Genomic DNA, 24344 nt, shown 5'->3' on the forward strand with positions numbered 1-24344 from the left:
TGCCATCTTGAACCAATCTCCCTGTAGCTAAGTTTTTTAAGAGAGCTTTGAATTTCTTTTACTTTATATTTTGATTTTATGACTAGAACAAATGAGCTGTAAAAAGTTACGAGATGATCAGGAAAATTTGAACAGTGACTGTATATTTGATGATGTTAAGGAATTATTGTCTTTGTATGATAATATTATGGTTGCATTTTTTAAAGTCCTTATCTTTATATTTATATACTGAACTATCCACCATCATTATACAGAGATGAATTTTTTTAAAAAAGAAAAGATCCTTAAATGCTTTTAGAAGTGTTTATGGAAAAAATGATACTGTGCCTGGAAATGAAAATAATCCAGGGTTTTTTGTTGCCTTTGGAGGGGCAGGGGTTCTAGGTGAAACAAATTGGACCAGGTGTTACTAACTGTTGAAGTTGAGTGACGATTACACATAATGGTTCATTAAACATTTTCTCAACTTTTGTGTATGTTAAAAATTTCCCATAATGTAAAGTTTTAAAAATGAACAAAAAGCACTGTCCGGTGTTCTCTAAAGCTATAAGAACCTCTGAGGAGTTGTAAGAAACCTTGATTGGGGTATGGGTGGTGGGTGGCAGGAACCAGCCAGGAACCTCTGGAGTGGGCAGATCTATGGAGGGTACCGCTGTGGGGAAGCCCTAGCTGAGTTGTGATCGAGACCTAGCTGTAGAATGTGTCTTCCTGAGCACTTCTTAGCTAGGCAAGTGTCAGAATAAATAACGTTCAAGGTCCAGTTTTTAATACTTTGCTAAACCAGTCCCCACACAAACAAATCCACCTTATTTTTCCATTTCCAGAACACTAATCCAAGTCTCGACCATCCTACAAGAACCAGTTCAAGTCTGTTTCTTTTTTGGGGGGGTGGGGGGCACCTAGCGCAGCTTGTGGGACCCCTTGGCAGTGAAAGCGCAGGGTCCTAAGCACTGGACTGCCAGGGTTTTCCCTAACCCTGTCTTAACTGAGTGATCTCCCTATTTCTATCGTCTTATCACTCCTTTTGGCTTCTCTTTTGTTCCCTCATATTGTTAGTGGCTTCCTGATACCTCTTTTCCCAACCTCAGTGTATGCTCCTAAAACCAGGGGCCATGACATACTTAAAAAACTCTCTCGGTCTTCCCTGGTGGTGCAGTGGTTGAGAGTCCGCCTGCCGATGCAGGGGACGTGGGTTCGTGCCCCGGTCCGGGAGGATCCCACATGCCGCGGAGCGGCTGGGCCCGTGAGCCATGGCCGCTGAGCCTGCCCATCCAGAGCCCGTGCTCCGCAACGGGAGAGGCCACAACAGTGAGAGGCCCGCGTACCGAAAAAAAAAAAAAAAAAAAAACTCTCTCAGCACCAAAAATAGTACTATCCACAAAGTCGGAGCTCAATTAATACTTGAATAAATAAAAGCTTTGAAGAGGCCCAAAAGTAAATGATCTAATGATTTATTGAGCAAAGCAGTCGGGGTCGGGGGGCTGGGGTGGGGGGAGGATGGGATTTTGATCCCTCTATCCAGGTAGTTTTAAAAACCTCACATCCACAGCACTTCTATTCCTGTTATGAAGCTGTTGGATACTTTGACCACTTTGAGCATGTGAGCAAATACCAGTGCATCTAGCACTGCATAGGAGCATGAAATTTTAAAATTATTATTATTTTTTTTGCCTGCGTTGGGTCTTCGTTGCGGTGTGCAGGCTTCTCCTTGCAGTGGCTTCTCTTGTTTCAGAGCACAGGCTCTAGGTGCACGGGCTTCTGTAGTTGTGGCATGTGGGCTCAGTAGTTGTGGCTCGTAGGCTCTAGAGTGCAGGTTCAGTAGTTGTGGCACATGGGCTTAGTTGCTCTTCAGCATGTGGGATCCTCCCGGGCCAGGTCTCGAACCCGTGTCCCCTGCATTGGCAGGGGAAATCTTAACCACTGCGCCACCAGGGAAGTCCCAAGCCTGAAATTTTGAAAATTGGGATTTAAATCAATGACTGTTTTCCCCGTGGTTTGTAGTTACTACATGCAGTTTAGGCCCCGGCTCTTCACTCGCGCGTCCAGCAGGCAATGCTGTGCGTTCACTAAGTGAACACACCTGCGACGCTCGTGCGTGCACAGCATAGGCAGCCTCAGATTTTCAGCAAACATTCCGCCGTATCCCTGGAATAGCAAAGTGAAATGGAGCGGAGACTCAGGATCTATAGTAACGCTGCTATGAACTCTGATTCTAAGGCAGCGCAAGCTTACACTTTCAGATTTAGTGATTAAGATAGAACGATTCATCCCCACGAAAGAACAGACTTTACACAAAGATATGCCAGAGCAAAGCATCTGGGAGAACACTCTTGTTTGAAAACATTACACGGAAAACAAAAGGCTGAACCGTATACTTTTTCACCTTGGGGGCTCTGGTCCTCACGGGTTACCGCCACCATCGAACCCAGTGCGCTGGTGCGGGCGAGTGAAGGAGAGGGAGTCCCACTGCAGCACAGAGCGGATGCCCGGGGCCGCTGCCCAGCCTCCAGGCGCGGTTGAACTCCGGCGGGAACCAGCGAGCGCGGACCTCCGGCGCTTCCTAGAGCAGCCTCACGTGGGCACGGCCGGCGGCGCACTTCCGCCCGCGCGCGTCGTGTCCCCGTGGACGGCTGGGCCTTGCTGCGGGCCTGCGCCTCCCTCGGCTCTTGCCGCGGGTCTCGGGGAGTGGGTGAGTGGGGCAGGGCGCGCCGGAGGGGGGGCGGGCCAGGGTCTGCGCCGCTGAGGCCCCCCACGCGCCCGCCGAGCGGGCTGAGGGCGCGCTTCCTGCGGACTCGCGGGCCGGGACCGGAGCAGAGGACCCAGGCCCGGGAGCGCCGGGGACGAGTACGCGCCTTGTCCACCCCCACCCCCAGACGGGGGCCTCAGTTGCCCGGCGCTCCTGCCGACGCCCACCCCTCCTTTTGCTACACTGATGCTGAATTGGAGGAGAGGCTTGGCTGGCCAACGGTTGGAGACCTGGCCTCTGGCCCTGGCTCGGCCTTGGCCGCTCACTCTTATCTCGCGGGTCACGCTTTTTTCATCTCTAAAATGGAGGCTGGCAGTATCTGCCCTACCTGCACCACTGGGTGATGGCAGGGTTGGCACTGCCTGCCTAGAAACTCGTTCTGAACCCGGCAGACTTTAGAATCTTCTGGGAAGCCTTCCAAGTGCTGAGGCCCCAGAATCACCAGGTGTTCGTGATATGGAGCCGGGACTGAGAACCACTGGCCCAGAGTGTCAAGTGACAGTTCTGCGATCGATCGTGTGCTGTGTTCTCGCCCAGAATGTGCACTTCCTCCAAAGTGGTTCATAGTCATGAAAAAGCAAGCGGCTGGGTTTTTTTGTTTGGTTTTTTTTTTTTGTCCAAAAAGACAGGGATCAAAATCTGGTTTGGTCACTTATTTCCTAGTGCTTAGAATGGTGCATGTCACAAAACATGCACCACTGATTAAATAAATTAACTTCTGATTACTTCCGACCTAGTGGAAGAGTTGTTTGGCTTGTTTTTCAACTTTTTATTATGGAAACTTTCAAGTATATACAAAAATAGAATCATGTACTGAATGTACCAACTCACAGTCAGTTTCATCTGGTACCTTCACCCCCACTGGATTATTTTAAAGTAAATCTAAATGTACCGTTTCATCCATTAAATACTTGTTTATGTTTATAGAACACAGTAACTCCTTAAATATAAAACCATCATCAATCTCATAAGAATTTCATGTTACCATCTATCCAGTGAAAGTTTACATATCCCCTGTTGTCTCTTTTTTTTTCTCCCATTGTCCAAATCAGGAGTCAAACAAGCTACACATGCTACACTTGGTTGACGGCTCATATCTCTTCATCTCCTCCCTCTTTATTATTGTTTTTCCTTGTATTTCATTTGTTGAAGAAGCCAAGTCATTTGTCCTGTAATGTTTCTTACATACTGAATTTTGCTTTTTCCGTCCCTGTGGTGTCCTTTAATAAACTGGTATTTAGATAACAGCCTTTTCCAGATGCAGGTTATACTTTTTGGCAAGAAAACCTCCTAAATTACTGTGTACTTCATATTACATCGCATCAGGAGTTGGATTAGGTCTTGTCTCTCTTTGTGGTGTCAAGATTGATCACTGGACCTTTTCCGTACAAATTGTATTGCAGGGTGACTAACTAATTGATCAGGGAATTACTGAAGGATGACAGCTAATAACTACGGAAGGAATGAGAGAATATCAGCTTGGCAACCCCTAATGAAATAATTGGTCCTGGAAATGATCATTAGTGGCTGTTAATGTCAGAAAAAGAGAGACAGCCAGACAGTATGTGCTCCCTGATGGAAGTACCCAATAATACCACTTGTCAAGTATTCTTAGACGATGGGTGAGGGATAAAGATGAAACAGGATTGACCGTGAGTTGATGATTGTTGAAGCTCGGTGATGGGTATGTGACAGTGCACTATATTAATCTGTGTTTGAAATTTTTCATAACAAAAGTTTTTTTTAAAAAAGATTGACTAGTTGACTAGTGAGCTCACGTCAGCCCGATCCATCCATTATAGTTCTCCATTAGCCTTTCACTAAGTGGTTCTCAAAACTGACTGCATGTTAGAATCACAGGGGAAGAATTTTTTTTTTTTTAATTCTAAAACACACGTCTTTTGCAGAATTTCCTGTTTAATTGTTCTGGGATGGAGCCCAATCATTGATACGTTTTAAAAGCTCTCTAGGTGATTCTAATACTCTCATACTCTCCAGGATTCTGTACCACTGGCTTAGATCTATTATTTGTTACACATGCCAAGTGATTATATTCTATTATACTTTCTGCATTTATTACTTTAAATTTTCAACTTTCTACATTCTGCATATTCTTCCGCCTCTTGCAAACTGCAATCCAATAAGAAAGCCTCTGCAAATATTATCAGAGGAAGTCTTGATCTTGGAAGTGAAAATGTGGAGTGACACATGGAAAGGACACTAGCAATAACCTCAAGGCTTGTGTGGGGGGTGGAGAGATGTACCACCCACCCGCTGTGTGAGGTGACTGTATCCCCAAATGGAAAGGGAGATCAGGTGATACGTAGTTAGAAGAGCATGTTCAGCATTATGACACATTTCTTAAAAATCATCAATATTAAGTAAATTAAATATAAAATAAATTCAAATCAAATAAATAAATGAAATGCTGCTTATTGCAACCAAAAACAATTCAAAGATTTAAAAGAAAAGTTAATAATCTCCACTATCACCACCATCATTTTAATCACCCGTGAGATAACCAATATTAGCAATATGGTGTATATTCTTCCTCACCAGACTGTCTTGTATAATGTAGGGGTTTGGGCATTGTTATAAAAATGAGATTATGCCATAGCCATCTGTAACTTTTCTCACTGTCATCCCTTCAGGACAAGAGTTACAGACCTGACTGAACTGTAGAATAAATAGTTCATGATATGAATATACAATAAAATATTCAGTTGTTTCCCTATTGAGATATATATATATACACATATATATATATATGTATATATATATTCCGACACATATATTGCTTTATGCCTGATTAATGTAGTAAGTGTTAATATCTAGAAAAGTTAAGTCACTACTCAATGCTTTGTGTACTTTTCTTGCCCATTCTCAGACATGTATTTTTTCTTCCATGTGATCTTTGGGTTGCTTTTGTTCCAAGATAAATCCCACTGGAAATCTGATAGAATTTACATTAAATATATATACGTTAATTATGAAAAGATAGACATTTCTGTGATAGTAAATCTTCCTATCAGGGAAGCTAATGTGTATCTCTTTTGGGGTCTTCTAGGGTCTATTCCTTTCCTATTAACTTTCTAGTTATTTTATAAGACTTAGTTTTCTCTTGTGAGTGAGGGGTTTATTCCTCATTTTTATTTTTATCTGGTTATTGCTAGGACTGAGAAAAGTTTTTGATAGATTTTTTTCCCCTATAGATGATATATTTATCCAGCTTGCTGCCAAATTTTCTTGTTTTAGTAGTTTTTCTTAAACTTAATATGTTTGTTTTCTTCCCTGCCATCAATGTGGATGCTCTATAATTGGTTATATTGATATATAAGTTTGAGTTTGTGCTTATTTTATTTGATGCATATCTCCTATCACAGAAGTATATGAGAGATAGATGTGCCCAAAAGTAGTAAAAGGAAAAAGAGATCTCAGGAGTTGGCAGAAATCTACACTCAACAGGTTATTGCTGATCACTTATAAGATCAGAAGCCCAGGTGCTAACCCCTCATGGACTCTATTATTATGGGAGTGAGTCATTCACTCAGCATTACTGTGTGATATTAGCATTACTGTAGAGTGTTGTAGAGCATTGCTGTGGCTTATGATGTTTCAGAGAAAGGGCTGCTCACCACGGGCACCAGAGATATCACTTAGTGAGCATAATTAAATTCCAGCTCTTGCCCAGAATCTCACTAGAGTTGTTTATTTATTAGAAAGACTTTTTTAAAAAATTAATAAGCAGAAAGTACAGAGTTCTTATATACCCACTCCTTCCCCCAATTTCCACTAATATTAACATCTTACATTAGTGTGGTAGTGATGAGCCAATATTGATACATTATTTTTTAAAATATTTACTTTATTTATTTATTTGGTTGCACTGGGTCTAAGTTGCGGCAGGCAGGCTCCTTAGTTGCAGCTCGTGGGCTCCTTAGTTGTGGCATATGAACTCTTAGTTGTGGCATGCATGTGGGATCCGGTTCCCTGATACATTATTATTAACTAAAGTTTACATTAGGGTTCATTCACTCTTTGTGTTGTATATTCTATGGGTTTTGACCAATGTACAATGACGTGTGTCTGTCTTTACTGTATCATACAGAATAGTTTTGCTAAAAAATCCCATGTGCTAAATCCCATGTCCTAAAAATCCCGTGTGCTCCACCTATTCATCCCTCCCTCCCTTCCCCCAAACCACTGTCCTTTTTTTTTTAACAACAGAAATTTATTCTTGCACAATTCTAGAGGCTAGACATCTGAAACTAAGGTGTCGCCTGGACCTTTGTTATGGATAATAAAGCTACAACATAAGGAATGCTTAAGACAGAAGGTGACATGATAGAGTTGCCCTGGAGCTAGTGTCCTGGCGTCTCAATCCTAGCTCTGCCACTTACTAGCCGTGGGACCCTAGGCAAGTCACTACCTCTCTGTGCCTCAGCCTCCCCATCTCTAAAATGGGGATGATGGGGCTTCCCTGGTGGTGCAGTGGTTGAGAGTCCGCCTGCCGATGCAGGGGACATGGGTTCGTGCCCCGGTCTGGGAAGATCCCACATGCCGTGGAGCGGCTGGGCCCGTGAGCCACGGCCGCTGGGCCTGCGCATCGGGAGCCTGTGCTCCGCAGCGGGAGAGGCCACAACAGTGAGAGGCCCGCGTACCGCAAAAATAAATAAATTAATTAAATAAAATAAAATGGGGATGATGATATAGTACCCACCTTGTAGAGTCAAACCACTGTGTTTTTACCATTCCCGTAGTTTTGCCTTTTCCGGAATGTCATATAGTTGGAATTCAATTATAGTTATTAATTGACTGGGTTTGGCTTTTTCAACATTTATTTTTGTTTGTGTGAGCAGTCATACAAGGTTTGGTAATTTGTGGTTTTAACTGATTAAGAGTTACTAAAATCTTTCTTCGGATTTCTGTGGAAAACTATTAGAGAACAGGAATCCAAGCTATTCTTAATAACCAAAACATAGGTAATAGTAAAACTCACAAGAACCTGTTTTTGGTGATTTTGAGCAGCGATGTGTAATAATCCCTAAGGGCTCTTCTCGTTCCAGGGTGGAAGATGTCTATGGATGTGACATTTCTGGGGACAGGCGCAGCATACCCATCCCCAACCCGGGGTGCCTCTGCTCTGGTCCTTCGGTGTGAAGGCGAGTGCTGGCTCTTTGACTGTGGGGAGGGAACCCAGACACAGCTTATGAAAAGCCAACTTAAAGCAGGTCAGTGTGCATTCAGCTCTCTCATTAAGGCTGTCTCTTGTTCTGCTTCACTTTCTTGGCTCTCCTTGGGCCTTTTGCTTAGAAACAGCCCTGACAGTTGCACTCCATTTCAGTGCTGGAGCCCTGGCAATACTTGGAAGGCGCTGGGGTATCTGGCCACACCCACTAAACTATCTTTCTTCCTCCCTTCCTTCCTTCCTCCCTTCCTTCCTTCCTCCCTTCCTTCCTTCCTCCCTTCCTTCCTTCCTCCCTTCCTTCCTTCCTCCCTTCCTTCTTCCCTCCCTTCCTTCCTTCCCTCCTCCCTCCCTCCCTCCCTCCCTTCCTTCTTTCCTTCCTTCCTTATTTATGTATTTACTTTTCATTCTTCCTGTAAATGTTGAGAGCAAGGATTTCTATAGGCTTAGGGCATGGAGGATGGAGTGGGTTGCATCAGACATATTAAATAGACACTGCCCAAGCAAAGGAACATACTTATTTCCACCAGGAGATAGGTATAAGTATCATGAGAGAATACAAAGGGTGGTAGATGTTCTGGGGAGTGAAATGTTCTTTTCCACTTGGGGTCATTCTCAGAGAAGGTGACCTGTGAGTTGTTAAAGGAGGAGGAAGGGTTCCCTGGGCTGGGGAGAAGAAGGGCATTCCAGCCATAGGGAACAGAGTGAGCTTAGCACCAGGCAGACTGAAGAGTACCGTGTTCACCAGAGCCTTGGCCCAGAGTCAGGCAGACCAGGGTTCCAGTCCCAGCGGTGTCTCGGCTTATTACCTGAGCAGGTCAGCCAATTAAGCTTTACTTTGCTCACCTTTCAAATGGGCTTAAAAACTCGACTTAGAAGGGGTGTTGTGAGAATTGTATACAATAATCCCTTCTCTGTGTGGTTGTCTCCTTCTCATCAGTTAAATCTTAGCTCAAATGCTGTCTTCTCAAAGGCTGAACCTCTGGGGTTAAGTAATTTCTCCTCACCCCAGGCATTCTACTATTTTGTGCTATTTTTATTGACTTCTTAGCATCATCAATATCTAAAATTATGTTATTTAAATAGTTGTTTCTGTGGTCACTGTTTATTTCCCTGTACAATAAAGTAAACTCAGTGATCACTTACATACCTAGTAGATGCCCAGTGATATCTGTTCAGTTAATGCATGAATAAGATGTTCAACACTTAGTACAGTGCCTCTCACTTGTTAGGTCTTGATAAATGGTAGTTATTGAAATTCCTACTACTCATCACAGTACCTAGCATTTGATGACTAAAGGAAGTATAGTTCTATCATCCAAGGATTCCTTGGTCTAGTGGTGAAAACTGACATGCAAACAGTCATGGTGTAATTTGCTAAGTAAGAATAATGGAGGTGTTTTCTAACTACTTTTGAAGCACTAAGGAGGGGGGCACTAACTGTATCTGTGTGTTCAGGGAAAGCAACCTAGAGATGGTAACAGTTGAGCTGGGATGTAAGAGACGAATAGAAGTTTCTCTGCGGAGAGAAGTAGGGATGGCCCTTCAAGGAACAGACAACAAAGTGAGCAAGAGTTTCTAGGAGAGAAATGACATGTTTGGGGAATATTAAGCTATCCAGAATTTTGAGTACTTGGCTGGATAGATGAGAGATAAGAATGCTTAAGGAAGTAAGTAAGGGCAGACTATGAGGACTCCTGTGGTATTCTAAGGTATCTGCACGTTATTCTATTGGCAACAAAGAATCATTAAAACATTTTAAGCCAAAAAAAAAAAAAAATTAAGCCGAGCAATGACATGGTCTGATTTGTGTTTTAGGACAGTTTTCCAATGGCACATATATTGGGAGAGAGAGATTGGCATCAGGAGACCAGTTCCAAGGCAGTGGCATTCACCTGAGAGAGAGAGAGAAGATGAAGATGTTGAAGCAGGAAGTAGGGATAAGGATGAAGATGAGAGACTCAAAGAGATACTTATAGAGCCAACAGCAGGTGGTGACTGAGTAAATTCCTAGTCTGTGAAGAAGTGAAGAATTATTACAAGTTACAGGTGATGATGTCCCAGACCAAGATTGGGAGTTAGGAAAAGAGCTGTTGGAAGAAGGAACTAATGCACTTGGGACACGTGGCCTTGAGGTGTACACAGTTCAACCCTGATTATATACTGTCTTATGTTGAAACCCTGAGGTCAGAGCAGGTATTATGCTTTACTTCCCTTGGATCACACAGGGGTTCCTTTCACGAGAACATGCCTCCACATGCCAGAGTGGAGGCTGTAATATTTAACAGTTTAGAGAGTAGGGGTTAAGGTGGCAGGGTGATTAAAATAGAAACAAGTAACTGTTGTGTTAAGAGGTTTGGGTGTAGGGTAAGTCTTCACTTTTTATTTAGTACCTGTATCAGTTATGTAATGCTGCATAGCAGATTATAAATTTAGTGGGTTATTTGCATTTATTATCTCATAGTTTCTGTGGGTCAGGGAGTTCGGGCCTGGCTTAGCTGGATTCTCTGCTTCAGGGTCTCACTAGGCTGCAATCCAGGTCTTGGCCAGGGCTGCGGTCTCATCAGAGTCTCCACTAGGGGAAGGATCTGTTTTCAGTGCTCACTCAGGTTGTCAGCAAATCCTTGAGGTTGTAGGACTGAGGCTGCCTGCAGCAACTAGAGGCCTCCTATAGTTCCTCGTCATGGGGGTTTCTGCTTCAGGGTAGCTTGCTCGATTCCTGCCAGCAAGGGAGAGAGATTCCAGAGCAAGTCTGCCAGCAAGATGGAGTCTTGTAAATGACATAATCGTATTGCATCCTTGGGCCATATTTTACTGGTTAGGAGTAAGTCCCCAGTCCCACCCACACTCAAGGGGAAGGAATTATAGAAGGATATGAACAGCAGGAGGCAGGGGCCATGGTGGTACCCATGTACCACCTTAACTCTATCTGCCACAATACCTTTCTCTAGTGTTTTATATTTTACAGCTATTTTATATATATTTTTAAACAATGCACAAAGCTCGAGCTTTTTAAAATAAAAGTTTGGCAAAAAATAATAATAATAAAATAAAATCTAAGGGAACCTTTAGTTTACAAAATTTTTGTTGACTTAAGAAAAAATTTTCTGGCTTCAGAGAGGAGAGTGATATGGTAATCCTAGAACATTAGCTGAGACACTCTAGCACTTCAAAAGCCCCTGTCTCAACCTGGAATGCATCACCCTCAAAACATCTTGGCTTCTCTCAATAACCCAATATGGACCTATCGCTATTGGAGTCATTGAAGCCCTTTTAGCTTATACTACCTCCTGGGGTAATGGGTTTCATAAGGAAGTATTTTCTGTTTCTCTAGATATACTTCTTGCAAGTTTCCTTGGTCCTAATATGCAAGCATCTGATTAAAAAGTGTAGGTTTGCCATATCTACTTTTTTCATAATTTTAAAGAGTGAGCTTAAGCCTTTTTTTCCTCTAAAATGATTACAAAAAGTATTATAAAAGTATAATTTTTAAAATGATTATAATAAGTATACATGCTCGTTGTAAAAGTTCAAACAAAGCAGAAAAATATAAATAAGAAAAGCCTAAATCCCCCTCTCTTTGGTGAATTTTCTATACATGTAGATATGGTAATGGTGTAGGTGTATTTGTGTGTGTGTATAATTTTGCATAAATGGAATCAAACTATACTTGGTGTGACCTGCTTTTTTTCAACTGAATATTACGTATGAACGATGTATTGCAGACATTTTCCTACAGCACTAAATATCACTGCATTATCCCTTAGAGGATGCTTAGTATTCTACTCCTATATGGATGACATTTTCCCTGGTAACTTTCGTGATCTTAAGTGAAAGGAAACTCATGCATTTTTCTTTTTTCATTTGATAGCTTCCTCTTACCTTTGATAATTGTGGTTGCCATTCCTTCTCCCTCTGAAATCAACTTTCTTGAAAAATGAAATGTTTGTCTTCCCTGAAACTGTGATATCTGTGGGAAGTACCTTTTCTTACTTAATTTATCTCACTTGCTTTGAGTTCACAGATTGTTTTGGTGTTCAGTTTTGGCTGTGTTTTGCAGTAGATAGGGAGAGGCCCAGAAAGTCTGATTTGGCAGTTTTGAGGTCAGCGTGAGACTCAACAACTGTTGTAGTTCTTTTGTCTCTTGAGTCCTCAGGTCACACTTGGGGGCGTGTTGGCAGCCCAGACAGCAGGAAGGGGGCAAGGAAAGGGTTCCAGAAGTCAAAAAACTGCAAAAACGAGGACTAAAAAGAGAAAACAAAAAGGAGCATGTTGAGGAAACTTCTAGCGTGCCTCCTGGCAATTTTCAAGGTTCAAGATCAGCCTCTGCCCAGTCTGTTCTCTGCCACAGGGGCCTGGCTTGGTGTAGTAACACTGGGAACACTCGCTTGGAGAACACTGTTACCTAGATGTCACAGGACAAATCCCATCACAATAAACTATTCCTGTTCTTTTATGGCATCGATAAACTGTTCCTGTTCTTTTATGGTGTCAAATGTTTGAAATGGGTGGGCCATGAGCTAGGACTGGAAGCCACTGTTATACTAAAAATGTGTTAATTGTGATTGTTGCTTTTAAAAGGCCTTGTGGTGCATCTGAGAAAAATGTTGATGTGGCATCCTGCCACATACCAGGAGTAAATTCAGTTTACCAATGGCTAAATCAAGTTACAACCTAAGTCAGTATGCACTGGAAAAGCTGTTGTATTAGTTCAGATTGAGAGAAAGAGAGGGGCCCACATGCCTTTACATAGCACCATGGGGGATCTACCCTCTAAACTGCACTCTGCATCTATTGCCCACTTCCTCCCCCTCGGTTCTTCACCCCACTCCCTTTCCACCTCCCTCTTTCTCCCTCCTTCCTTTCCTCTCCCTCCCTCATCCCCCTTCCCTTTTCTCCTTCTTCGGCCTCACCCAGACAGGCAGGCTCTGGCTTGGTTAGTTAATCTCTGTCCAGTGTGGAGTCCTTAAAAGGCAATTTTGAATTCAGGCACTGGTCCAGTCCGTTGGAGCCAGGGGAACATTTTTATGCTGGAAGTACTGTTCATATTTGCTGTTCTCAGAGGGAGCAGTAGGGGGCAGTGTAACTGCCAGATGTTTTTAACACTTGTGGCCTATCTGGTAACTTATGTGAATCATTTTGGTACACTTTATCCTTTTTTTTTTTTTTCCCCCCAGTAAGAGGATGTGTAGGAAAGTACTCTTAAAACTGTAACACTGTGTAATTTGAAGATGTTTTATGAAAAAAAGTTATATCTTATTAAAGCCATCTAGTGAAATAATACCTGTCTTTCTTGCTTCTAGAATCATGTAGAAGAATATAAAGAAATAAGTTTATGGTGATAAGTAGAACTTCTAAATTCATTTTATTGCTTTCTATGTAAGTTGTTATGCATGTTTCAAGTAGCTTTGTATGAGTTTTATTTCTGAAAAATTCCCAAATTTATTTCTCTGCCTCAATCAAAAGGGAGAATTACTAAGATCTTCATCACGCATCTTCATGGAGACCATTTCTTTGGCCTTCCTGGCCTCCTCTGCACAATCAGCCTGCAGAGTGGCTCCATGGTCACCAAACAGCCGATCGAAATCTATGGCCCTGCGGGGCTTCGGGACTTTATCTGGCAAACCATGGAACTTTCTCACACGGAGTTGGTCTTCCCTTATGTGGTCCATGAGCTGGTGCCTACAGCGGATCAGTGTCCTACAGAAGAACTGAAAGAATCTGTACACGTGAATAAAGCAGACAACCCTCCCAAAGACGGACAGGGAAGAACTATCGTGTTAGACTCAGAAGAAAACTCGTACCTCCTGGTTGATGATGAACAGTTTGTTGTGAAAGCATTTCGCCTCTTTCATCGAATACCCTCCTTTGGATTTTCAGTTGTGGAGAAGAAACGCCCAGGTAAACTCAATGCACAGAAACTGAAAGATCTTGGTAAGTGTTTTTTTTCCTTTCTCGTCAATCGAGTTGTTAACCAGAGCAGTTAGAAGCGTCATAGAAACCTTTTCTTGTCTCCCAGGCCTAAAACTGACATTTTCTCTACTTACTTCCTTTGCTCAAAGTTTGTTTATTAAGAGAAATCCTTGAGGCCAAAATATGCTATACAGAGCGAAAACCAAGTATCTATTTGAATTCTCTCTTCAGCTCCCTAGATGCACATTCTTGATCTGTCTTATCTTCAGCTTTTACTATCTTGGTTGGTGGAGTGGACCTGTTGTCTCAGGTCTAGGCTTTTATTTTTTCATGTCATGTTTTTGAAATATGTTTTCAATGACATCTTTGGCCAGAGACTTTTTGCCATAGTTCTTAACCTTGCAACTCCAACCAACTGCTTTCTGGGTTTTCCTTCTTTATTGACTTTGCCTAGTCAATCAACCTTGATTAAGTTAATTTGGTGTTTAGAACACTGCCTTAACCAGTTATACATACCTGGGTTCATCACGCTCGGAAGCAAGCATCCAAAGATTGGCTTGGGGCCCATCAAAGGCTTCATACCTCCTCCATGCTAGGCCATCATGTGTGAGAGTTCTGCAGCGCCTCTCCCGAAGCAGTGTCCGGGTACATCATTCCTCCAGCATACCACCTTCCTTGGCATGGCTACAACAGAGCCTGTGAAAACACGGTGATGGTGATGGTTTTTTTGTGTGTCTTGTCTTTACTTACGCAATGTCTTCTTTCTTTTCCAACTAAAACAAAATGCTAAGTAATGAGGAAAAGTGCCTTAGGCCAAAGGTATTTTTATTATCTAAAAACCTGTGAAAATACTGTTGTATTGGGAAACTTTAAACATGATCTATGTTGGAATTAGTGAACACATTCTGTTTGTTGGTATGTGTTGCCCAGAGTGATGATCAGGTGTTATTCTCGATTAATATGAGACTTAAGCCCAGTTTGGTAAACATGGAACTGCCCCTATCTACAAAGAAGATTGATTATTTATAACTGCCTGAAATTCTGCTTGATGTTGTGATCCAGACAATCCCCTCTAACAGTTTTTTTTTTTATTATGTTAGTTTGTTGGTACCTTGTCATTTAAATGGGCTCTTTAATTTTACCCAAAGATGAGCTTATTAAATACAGCACTCTCAAATAATGTTATTCCCCTGCACAGCAGAGAATCAAGGCTGTTATCTTGACTGTAATAAGGTTTTAGTGGGACTTAAGAGCTTAAAACTCATCTGACACGTGTGCTTGGAAATGTTTTAAGTACTTGGGCATTGCTAATATCAATAGCCAACAGTGAACTTTTAAAAATGTATAAATATTCCAGTTTTCCACAAGTAATAAAATATTTATAACAATTATGAAAAGAATTGGATGCCTTTTCCACTTGCTATTTGCTGTGCTGTTGAAACAGACTCTCTTAACAAGTCATAAATGCCATTCCCATGACGTGATGTTATCTGCCTCTGTCATTAGGTGTTCCTCCAGGTCCTGCCTATGGGAAGCTGAAAAATGGAATTTCTGTTGTTCTGGAAAATGGAGTTACAATTTCTCCCCAAGATGTCTTAAAAAAGCCTATTGTTGGAAGAAAAATCTGCATTTTGGGTGACTGTTCTGGGGTTGTGGATGATGGAGGAGTGAAGCTGTGCTTTGAAGCAGACCTGTTGATCCATGAAGCAACCCTGGATGACACCCAGATGGACAAAGCAAAGGAACACGGCCACAGCACGCCACACATGGCAGCAGCATTTGCAAAGCTGTGCCAAGCAAAGAGGCTCGTTCTGACTCACTTCAGTCAGAGGTACAAACCAGTTGCCTTGGCCAGAGAAGGAGAAACAGATGGGATCGTAGAGCTTAAAAAGCAAGCTGAATCAGTGTTAGATCTCCAAGAAGTGACTCTAGCAGAAGATTTTATGGTGATTGGCATTCCAATCAAGAAATGAAGCCAGTGTTCCTGAATGCATTCTGGTGTGTCTGTGAATATGTTACTGAACGAACAGTCAAGTTTGTTGTTGTCGTCGTCGTTGTCGTTTTGGTCTAAAATTATTTGGGTCCTAACAATCCTAACAAGGATGGAGCTGCACTGCTGAACTAACTCAGCATTGAGAAGGGAGCAAGCTTTGTGATAATAGATCACTTTAAAAAGAATAAAGCCAGAATCCTTCTTCAAGTCCACACTTGACAAAATGATAGACTGTTCAGGTGTACATGTTTTGTGGCTGCTGCCTCAGAGGGTAGCCAATATGCCATGCAATCCTGGGCTTAGCTTCTGCCCGGCTTTATTGCTGTTGTTGGCAAAGCAGTAGCAGGGCTTGGCCCTCCTGGCTAAAAATGGTATTTTGGCATTTTGTGTTGAATCTGTTCATGTTATTAACAGAATAGAGAGAAATGTAATGAGACATTGGATATGAAGGATTGAAGCTGGCACGTTAAGTCTTGAATTCTTTGCTTGAATACTGAGTGCAGAGTCAGGCTAGGTGTTTATCCTCCAATTACTATTTTATTGAACTTTCCAGTTTGCTTTAAACCTGTGGTTCTCAGTTGGAGGTGATACTCTCCCTTAGATGGAGTTTTGAAATTGTGGGGATGTCTCTTGTCAAAACTAGGGGGGGTTACTACTGGTATTTAGTCAGTAGGGGCCAGGATGCTAGATCCTACAAAGTTCGGTCAGTCCTAAACAGTGAAGAATTATCTCGTCCCAAAATGCATATTGCAGGCCTGTTGAGATACACAGCAAGTTAAAACTTATACTCCCACTGTGAATATACTTTATAAAAATTAGTGACATACTGAACTGAACTACGAGGTAAGTCAAATTCTACAACAAATCCTAAAAAGCTAGCTAAGGGAATATGTTGGAATTGGAACATCTTATCCAATATTATTGGTCATAAATGAGCTATGAGCTGGAGCTTATGAATCTGGAGGTTAAAAAATGATACCTGTCCAACTTGCGTTTACGCTTTCCAATAAATAATTCTTTGAGCACAATTTTAGTAAATGTTCTTTCTAGAATAGCTTTTCTTCATGAGTTGCCTTCCACCTCCCTTCTGTCTTTCATGGGGTATCTCGGACTCATTTTCCCACAGTATTTCTCAAAATGTGTTAATGGAGAGGTAGTCTCAAGTACTGATTCAGTCAAAAGGCTTCCCTCATCAAATCAGTCTGGGAAACCCTCTATGCTATGTGTCCCTCCGGCAGAGTTCTGGTTCCCATCAGTACATTCAAAACAGCACTGCTTCAGGGATCACCAGCCAGTCTTTGGTGCCAGAAGGCCCTGATTTCAGAGTCCCATTCTTTACCTCATGATGGTCCTGTGTGCTCTGGAGCAGATGACTTACTCTCTGAGCTTTAGCTGCTCATCTCTAAAAATGGGAAAAATAAGAATAAGACAGTGAGAAATTGTCACTGAAAAATAAGACAGGGAAAAAATTAAATAAGACAGTGTATAAAAGGAGCATAGCACATTGCTTCAGGGCATAAAGTCCTAAAGTACAGAGGCCTGTCAACTCTATTGAACCCCTTTCTGAGTCATATTTCACCGTATACTATCTATTAACATCTCAAGAACCTATGAGTTTATTGTACACTTATTCAGAAATACTGTCATGGTGTATACTATTAAACTCCTTTGGGTCCTGGGGCTTTTCTAGTAAAAATTGACTCCTGGATGGGTCTGGAATCCCTAGAGTAATGATAATCAAGATGGGTCTAGTTACTCAATATCTCAGTCATTCTGAAGCAGTCTCCAGAGTGGTCTGACTCAGCCCTGCTCTAGGCTCCCGGCCTGCCAAGTACCAAAGTTGACCAGACCTAAAGTGTATCTTGACTTCTGAACTCAATTCAAACAAGCATTTATTAGATACCAGCGGTGTGCCAAAACCTGTACAAGAGGGAATGGCTAGTACTAGTACCTCTAATGCCTGGAGCTCTTGTGGGTAAAGATTGTATCTTAGTCACCTCTGCATTCTTGGAAATACCCACCCGTAGTAGGCACTCAGAAATATTTATTGAATGAAATGAGGCCTTGATGTCATGCATGCACAAAATTTATGACCTAAAGTTTAGAACCTGTGCCTAGCCCATTTTATGACTGTATTTGTCCAAAATTTTTAGCTGCCTGATTGGTGGTACCCCATTCACTGCGTTGGGAGTACATAAATGAATATAAGACAGAATTTCAAGCTCACTGTCTTAAGTGCTGAAGACTGATAGGTAAATATCAGTAAATATGCAGTTCCTTCAAGTGTTTCTGATTTTATAGCCTACCACTCCATTTTGCTGTTCCTGAGCGTTCCTTGAGAGCTGACTTGAGCTCAAGCCCTTAGAATCAGGCTCTATTAGTATGTGTGGGCTAAGCCCTCAGAGAACATGATGTGGAACGAATTGATATGTTGGATTAAGTGTAGGGTATCAGTTCATGGTGAGAGTTCTTTCTTGGACTCTCTTCTGGCCTAGAATTTGTTCTTAATGGTAGAACACATTCTAAGAATTTGTGGAGCTAGAATTAAGAGTGAATCTTAAATTGGATTTCCTAGAGCTTGTAATTTGTTCATGGTTATGTGACTCCAGATGGGATTAGAATATGTGGTGTTCCCCAAATGTATTTGATCACTGAATCCTCTTTTGCCAAGGAGCATCTTGGAACACTGAGAAATGCTGTTTCTTAATACTTCTGAAAAGTATTATATTTATAATTTTTACCTGGACAATTTATTGAAGTAATAAGTTCCATATCTACACCGAGTATAGTATTTTCTTTGTCTTAAACTGACTTTCCCATTGTCAGGAATTCATAGGTTCTTGCTTACTTTAAATAAATATGCACTTTCTGTTTCTCTAAAGGTATTTAGACTTGCCCAAATACACCCCAAATCATCTTTGTTTTCAAATACCCATGCCTCATTAATATACTTTTAATAAACTTTTAAACATAAAAGCAGCATATGCTCAGTAGTTAATTTTTTTTAAAGATTCAAGAAAAGAAGATGATTACTTATAATTCCACCATCTAGAGAGCTACCGCCTTGGTCCAGTGATCCTCAAACTGAGATGTGAGTCAGTATAACTCAAGGTAGTACATAGGTGGACAGGGTGCATAGGTAGCCAGAGATCCTTGGGCTCTGATTCCAAAGACTCTAATTCAGTAGGTCTGGGGTGGAACCCAAGAATCTGCATTTTTAAAAAACCACCCCCAGGTGATTCTGAAGTATATGAGTGGTAGAACACATGAGGAGAAAAAGCTGTCTTTATTTATGCACTTTGAAAAATTGAGGTGTATATAAATATTTTATGTATATTTAAACATGCTTCTAGATCTATGTGTATTACACACATGCATATTTTTACATGTAGGTTGACCTCAACTGTTTTTCTCATTTAACGTGAACATTTCCTCACAGTATTAACTGTTCTTTGAAAGCATGAATTTAATGATTTTATATTATTCCATTCTATAGAGGTAATATAATTTATCTGTTTTCCTACTTTTGGGGCATTGAGATTGTTTTCCATTATTATAAATAATAATATCATGAATATTCCTGGGCATAAATCTTTGTATCTCTGCGTATTTCCTTAGGATTGATTTCCCTGAAGGTCAAATCTGACTTACTGTTTTGGACTCTGGGTAAGAATCTCCCACTTGTTTTCCAACTCAAACCGCAGCAGCATGAGAGGCCTGTTTCACTACTCCATTGACAGATGATATTGAATATCATCAATTAATGACTTTTCTAACACTTCTCTTCCAAGACATTTGTCTTATAAAGATTATTTTTGCCTTCTAGTGAAAATAACTTTATTATGTCTTTCAGCCACCACATATAATTCAACTGTGATTTCCTTGAATATTCTTATGCCACCTTAAAATCTGACCGTTCTTTCTTAAAGGGGTAAAAATCCTTCCTGCTTCAAATATGTTCATGACAGATGTAACAGTGAAGGTAACTTTTGTCTTCACAAAGATATAAATTTATGGTGAAATGTACTGATTCTGTCCTTACTGACCGATGGATTTTTTAGGTACTGAATGAGTCAGGAGTTATTATTATTTTTTTTTTATGGGGAGAATAAAAAGGAAATGCTGGTGATGTTCACTCTTTGGCAAGATAAGAATAGAGTTTAAGGTGGGGTGCGGTGGGACATGGGGTAAGATTGAGAAATTGTTTTCTTCCATAGTACGAAGTAAAAAATAAAGAGTACTTTAACCATATTATGTTTTTTTAAAAGGGGCAGGTGGCAGTAAATACCGGGTGAGTAAGAGTGGAGGATCCTTAGCGAAATGTGCAAGGGATGTGGGGAGGGACAGGCAGAGGACTGTTTTATATAAGCCTAAGAGCCCTAGTACTATTTGGTATTTGGAACTACTTATGTGTGTATGTGTGTGTCATTTAGTTTAAAAGTTACATTAAAACACATAAACATAGATAAGACCCTGCTCCAAATAATTATGTCAGTTGGTGTCTCCAGATGGGTGCCCCAGGCAGCTAACAGTTCCTTTCAAGAATTTTTAACATTCCGATCCATTCTCCATACCACAGAGAGATTTTTTTCAAATGCAGATCTGAGCCTAGCGCGCAGATTTTAACGTTCTTGCCTTGCCCTCCCCTCCAAGCTAACCTTACTGAACGGCGCCACTCGTTTGTGCGGCCCTAGCCACGTGGGCCTTTAGTCCTTTGTCAGAGGCTCCTGTTGTTGCACAGTCTTGGCATGGACTGCTCCCTGGGCCCGGACCCTGCTCCCTCAGCCTGGAGCGCTCTTCCTCCTCTCCCCAAGTTAACCCTTGCTAGGCCTTCTGCTCACAGCTCTGCAGTCACATGCTCCTGGAAGCCTTCCCAGACTTCCCCACTAGGTCGCATGTGACTCTCAACAGTACTGGCACCCCACATTCCTGTTGCCTGTCACTTCGTATTTTCATTTTGTTCCTGTGAATATTCAGTTGATGTTTCTCTTTCCCACTAGCACTGTAAGCTTCACAAGAGCAGAACTGTGTCTGACTTTGTTTCCCTTTGTGCCCTAGTGCCTAGCTCAGCCCCTGGAACAAATTAGGCATTCAATAAGTAGTGGTGACTGGTTCAATTTTCCTTGCCATCCTGTTATTCTATAAGATGCAATACCTTGTTCTCCTAGGGATTTTTCCTGATTAAAGCAAAAAAAGCAAAAATCCCTACCCTTATGAGGCAAATCTTTATAAATACTAATTCTAAAGCTTTAGCTTGGTGTCCTAAGATATGCAGACAGATAACCTAGAGTCAGGAAAGGGCTGGAAAAAGGAGTTTCTCTGCCTGAGAAAGTGGGATGTTGGCCTTCGCTATGCATACGAAACTCAGAACAAAGGTATAAAGAATGAGGGAAGAAGGCCAAGCCCCATGTGGGAGTCTGGAGCCCCATGCAGGGTAGGGAAACGGTGGAAGAACCTTAAGGACACAGAGGTCTGATGTTCAATTTTATGGTGGCTGTGTTGCTTGAAAGTAGACTTTCTTTGAAGTCTGCTGGACACAGGATTTGGGGATCTCAACACTTCACACCACCAAACTAGAACACGTTCTGAATTCCATGACTGGGTTGACGTGGGTGGGAAAAGGACAGCAGGAGTGAAAGAATGAGACAATCCCAAACTAATATGGTTCAGAAGGAGCAGAGTCAGAGGTGTGACCACGAGAACCTTCTCCCAGGAATTTTCAGAAGATGGCAAGGAGTGCACTGACCTTTACATAACCCATGGAATTGGGAGGTAATATAGAGGGTTGAGCCAATTTCACGTATACCTTAAAGGACAGGGTAGCTCTAGCTGACACCTGGATGCAGATATTTAGGTGCCCTTGACAGACTTTTTTTCTTTTTTTTTTTTTGCAGTACACGGGCCTCTCACTGTCGTGGCCTCTCCCCATTGCGGAGCACAGGCTCCGGACGCGCAGGCTCAGCGGCCATGGCTCACGGGCCCAGCCACTCCGTGGCATGTGGGATCTTCCCGGACCGGGGCACGAACCTGCGTCCCCTGCATCGGCAGGCGGACTCTCAACCACTGCGCCACCAGGGAAGCCCGACAGACATATTTTTAAGGATTAAAAAGCTGTCACATCGAGGATAAGGAAGTTGAAGGGGGTGCCTAAGTTTATCCAAAGTAAAGAATATTTCTGCTCCTAAATAAAGCTAGCTGAGAAACATTGTTGCTCTGATGTCAGCATGCTAATCATACTCAGCAGACACAGCAGGTACAAAGATTAAATTCGCCCACAAAAAAGTAAAAGGGGAAAGGCGAAGGATCAAATTTCCCAGCTATATAAATCCCCCTGTAACTGCCAGAAACTCTTCAGGCAGACTCAGGTAGAGCTAAGCAACACTGAGTTCAGTGTCACGAAATGTAACCAAGGCTATTTTGTCTAGGTTGTTCTCCTCATTGTTGTGGCTTCCAGATCATAGGCTTGTCTGAATGACACCATATCTCCATCAAACATCCTGGACTGGAGTTGACCTTGTAGACATATCCATGTCTGGGGCATCTGGGGCAGCAATCCAAGTGTTGCTCCTAACTGGCTTGCAAAGGGTCTTGCGTGGAACACATCTTCACACAGCTAGTAGCTACTGGAATGCGATCGATTTTCTCCCCCATACACCTACACTGAAAGGTAGTATAGCCTACTGCAAGTGGTCTTCAAACTAGGGTATCTGTACCCCTGGAGGTATGCAAAAACTTTTCTAAGGGTATACAGGCATGCTTTCATATGAAATATTTCCTAAAATCAATCTTTCTGAGAACTAGCATAGGCAAAGTGTCTTACTGGGTCAATTGTACAATGCTCCAGGATACCAAAGAAGGGGATAATTGAATTATTGGTATTGGGGTGAAAACATGAATGACTGGGTAACAAATTCTTTTCAAGTTGGGTAGTTTCCAGTGTGTTGCTTTGAATAAAACTGAAGGAGGATCTAACCAAGTTTAGATCAAGGAGTAGCTAATCTGTCCAATGATAGATTTTAATTGCTTTATTGAGATATAATTCACATACCATACAATTCAGTGGGTTTTCATATATTCATGGGGTCGTGCAACTATCACCACTATCAATTTTAGAAACTTTCAGTTATCCCCAAAAGAGATTGTACCCTTTGGTAGTCACTCTCACTTTCTTCCCAAACCCCATGGCCCTAAGCTACTTTCTACCACTAATCTACTTTTACCTACTAATCTACTTTCTGTCTCAATAGATTTGTCTATTCTGGACATTTCATACAAGTTGAATCATATAATATGTGGTCCTTTGTGACTGGCTTTTTTCACTTAGCTTAATGTTCTCAAGATGTAATTGATGTTGTAGCTTATATCACTACTTCATCCTTTTTATGGCCAAATAATATTTTATTGTGTAGACATACCACATTTTATTTATCCATTCATCAGTTGATCCAATGATAGATTATTAAAAGGAATTTTTACAATATACTTATATCAGGAATGCAAAATGAGACATGGCTACAGATCTTTTAATAAGTTAAAAGAAGATGATATAAATAACTTTAATTTTAAAGTAAATTACTAAAACAGCTTCCTTAAAAAACACAATTTGCTAGAACTGACACAAGAAAAAATATAGGACTATTCACTTTTCTATTTATTAAGGAAACTGAATTTGTGATTAAACCCTTCTTATAAAAAAACAAAACTCCAGGCCCAGATGGTTTTGCTAGTGAATCATTCTAAACAATTAAGGAAGAAATATACCTTTCTTCCACAGACACAGACGCAGGAAACAGAAAATGAGTTAGGAAATGTTCCCTCTTTTTCTGTTACTTTTTCTAAGTAACCTTGATGCCACAACTTAAGGACATCAAAAGACAGGAAAATTACAGGTTAATTTCTCTCACAAAAACTCTTAAGAAAATAATTAGCTAATTGAATCCAGTGACATGTAAAAAGAATAAGACATTTGACAAAGGGAGTTTATTTAAGAATGCCAGTTTTGTTTAACATTTAAAAATCAATATTATTCACCACATTAACAAAAACTACTGGGCATATACCCAGAGAAAACCATAATTCAAAAAGACACATGCACCCCAATGTTCACTGCAGCACTGTTTACAATAGCCATAACGTGGAAGCAACCTAAATGTCCATCGACAGGAATGGATAAAGAAGATGTGGTGCATATATACAATGGAATATTACTCAGACATAAAAAGGAACGAAATTGGGTCATTTGTAGAGGTGTAGATGGACCTAGAGACTGTCATACAGAGTGAAGTAAGTCAGAAAGAGAAAAACAAATATTGTATATTAATGCATATATGTGGAATCTAGAAAACAGGACTTCAGTGCTACAGCTGCAAGGAGCTTAATTCTCCCAAAAGCAAGAATGAAACATGCTTCCCCAGAGCCTCCAGATAAGAGCCCAGCTCCTGTTAACACCTTAATTTTGGGATTGTGAGACCCTAAGCAGAAAACTCAGTCAGCAACTAGAAACCCCC

The 24344-nt window shown here is 41.4% G+C and overlaps 1 protein-coding gene and 1 long non-coding RNA gene across 3 annotated transcripts; one reads left to right on the forward strand and one right to left on the reverse strand.

Moving 5' to 3' along the window:
• Positions 1-1435: 1435 nt before the first annotated feature.
• On the reverse strand, positions 1436-2589 carry LOC141276205 (uncharacterized). Its single transcript, XR_012325415.1, has 2 exons — positions 2384-2589; positions 1436-1945 (listed from the first exon to the last, which is right to left on the reverse strand). It is a non-coding gene; the product is annotated as an uncharacterized lncRNA (long non-coding RNA).
• ELAC1 (elaC ribonuclease Z 1) lies at positions 2555-19863 on the forward strand. 2 transcript variants are annotated; one of them, XM_019937063.3, is made up of 5 exons: positions 2598-2689; positions 4150-4398; positions 7813-7977; positions 13398-13865; positions 15351-19863. In XM_019937063.3, the coding sequence occupies exons 3-5, from the start codon at positions 7821-7823 to the stop codon at positions 15815-15817; spliced, it is 1092 nt and encodes a 363-aa protein (XP_019792622.1). In that variant the 5' UTR covers positions 2598-2689; positions 4150-4398; positions 7813-7820; the 3' UTR covers positions 15818-19863. The 2 variants fall into 2 exon arrangements, with proteins under 2 accessions (XP_019792621.1, XP_019792622.1); XM_019937062.3 differs by lacking the exon at positions 4150-4398 and having other exon boundaries at positions 2555-2689.
• Positions 19864-24344: the final 4481 nt, after the last annotated feature.

The sequence above is a fragment of the Tursiops truncatus genome, chromosome 13, assembly GCF_011762595.2.
Source record: "Tursiops truncatus isolate mTurTru1 chromosome 13, mTurTru1.mat.Y, whole genome shotgun sequence".
In the NCBI taxonomy this organism is placed as follows: Eukaryota; Metazoa; Chordata; class Mammalia; order Artiodactyla; family Delphinidae; genus Tursiops; species Tursiops truncatus.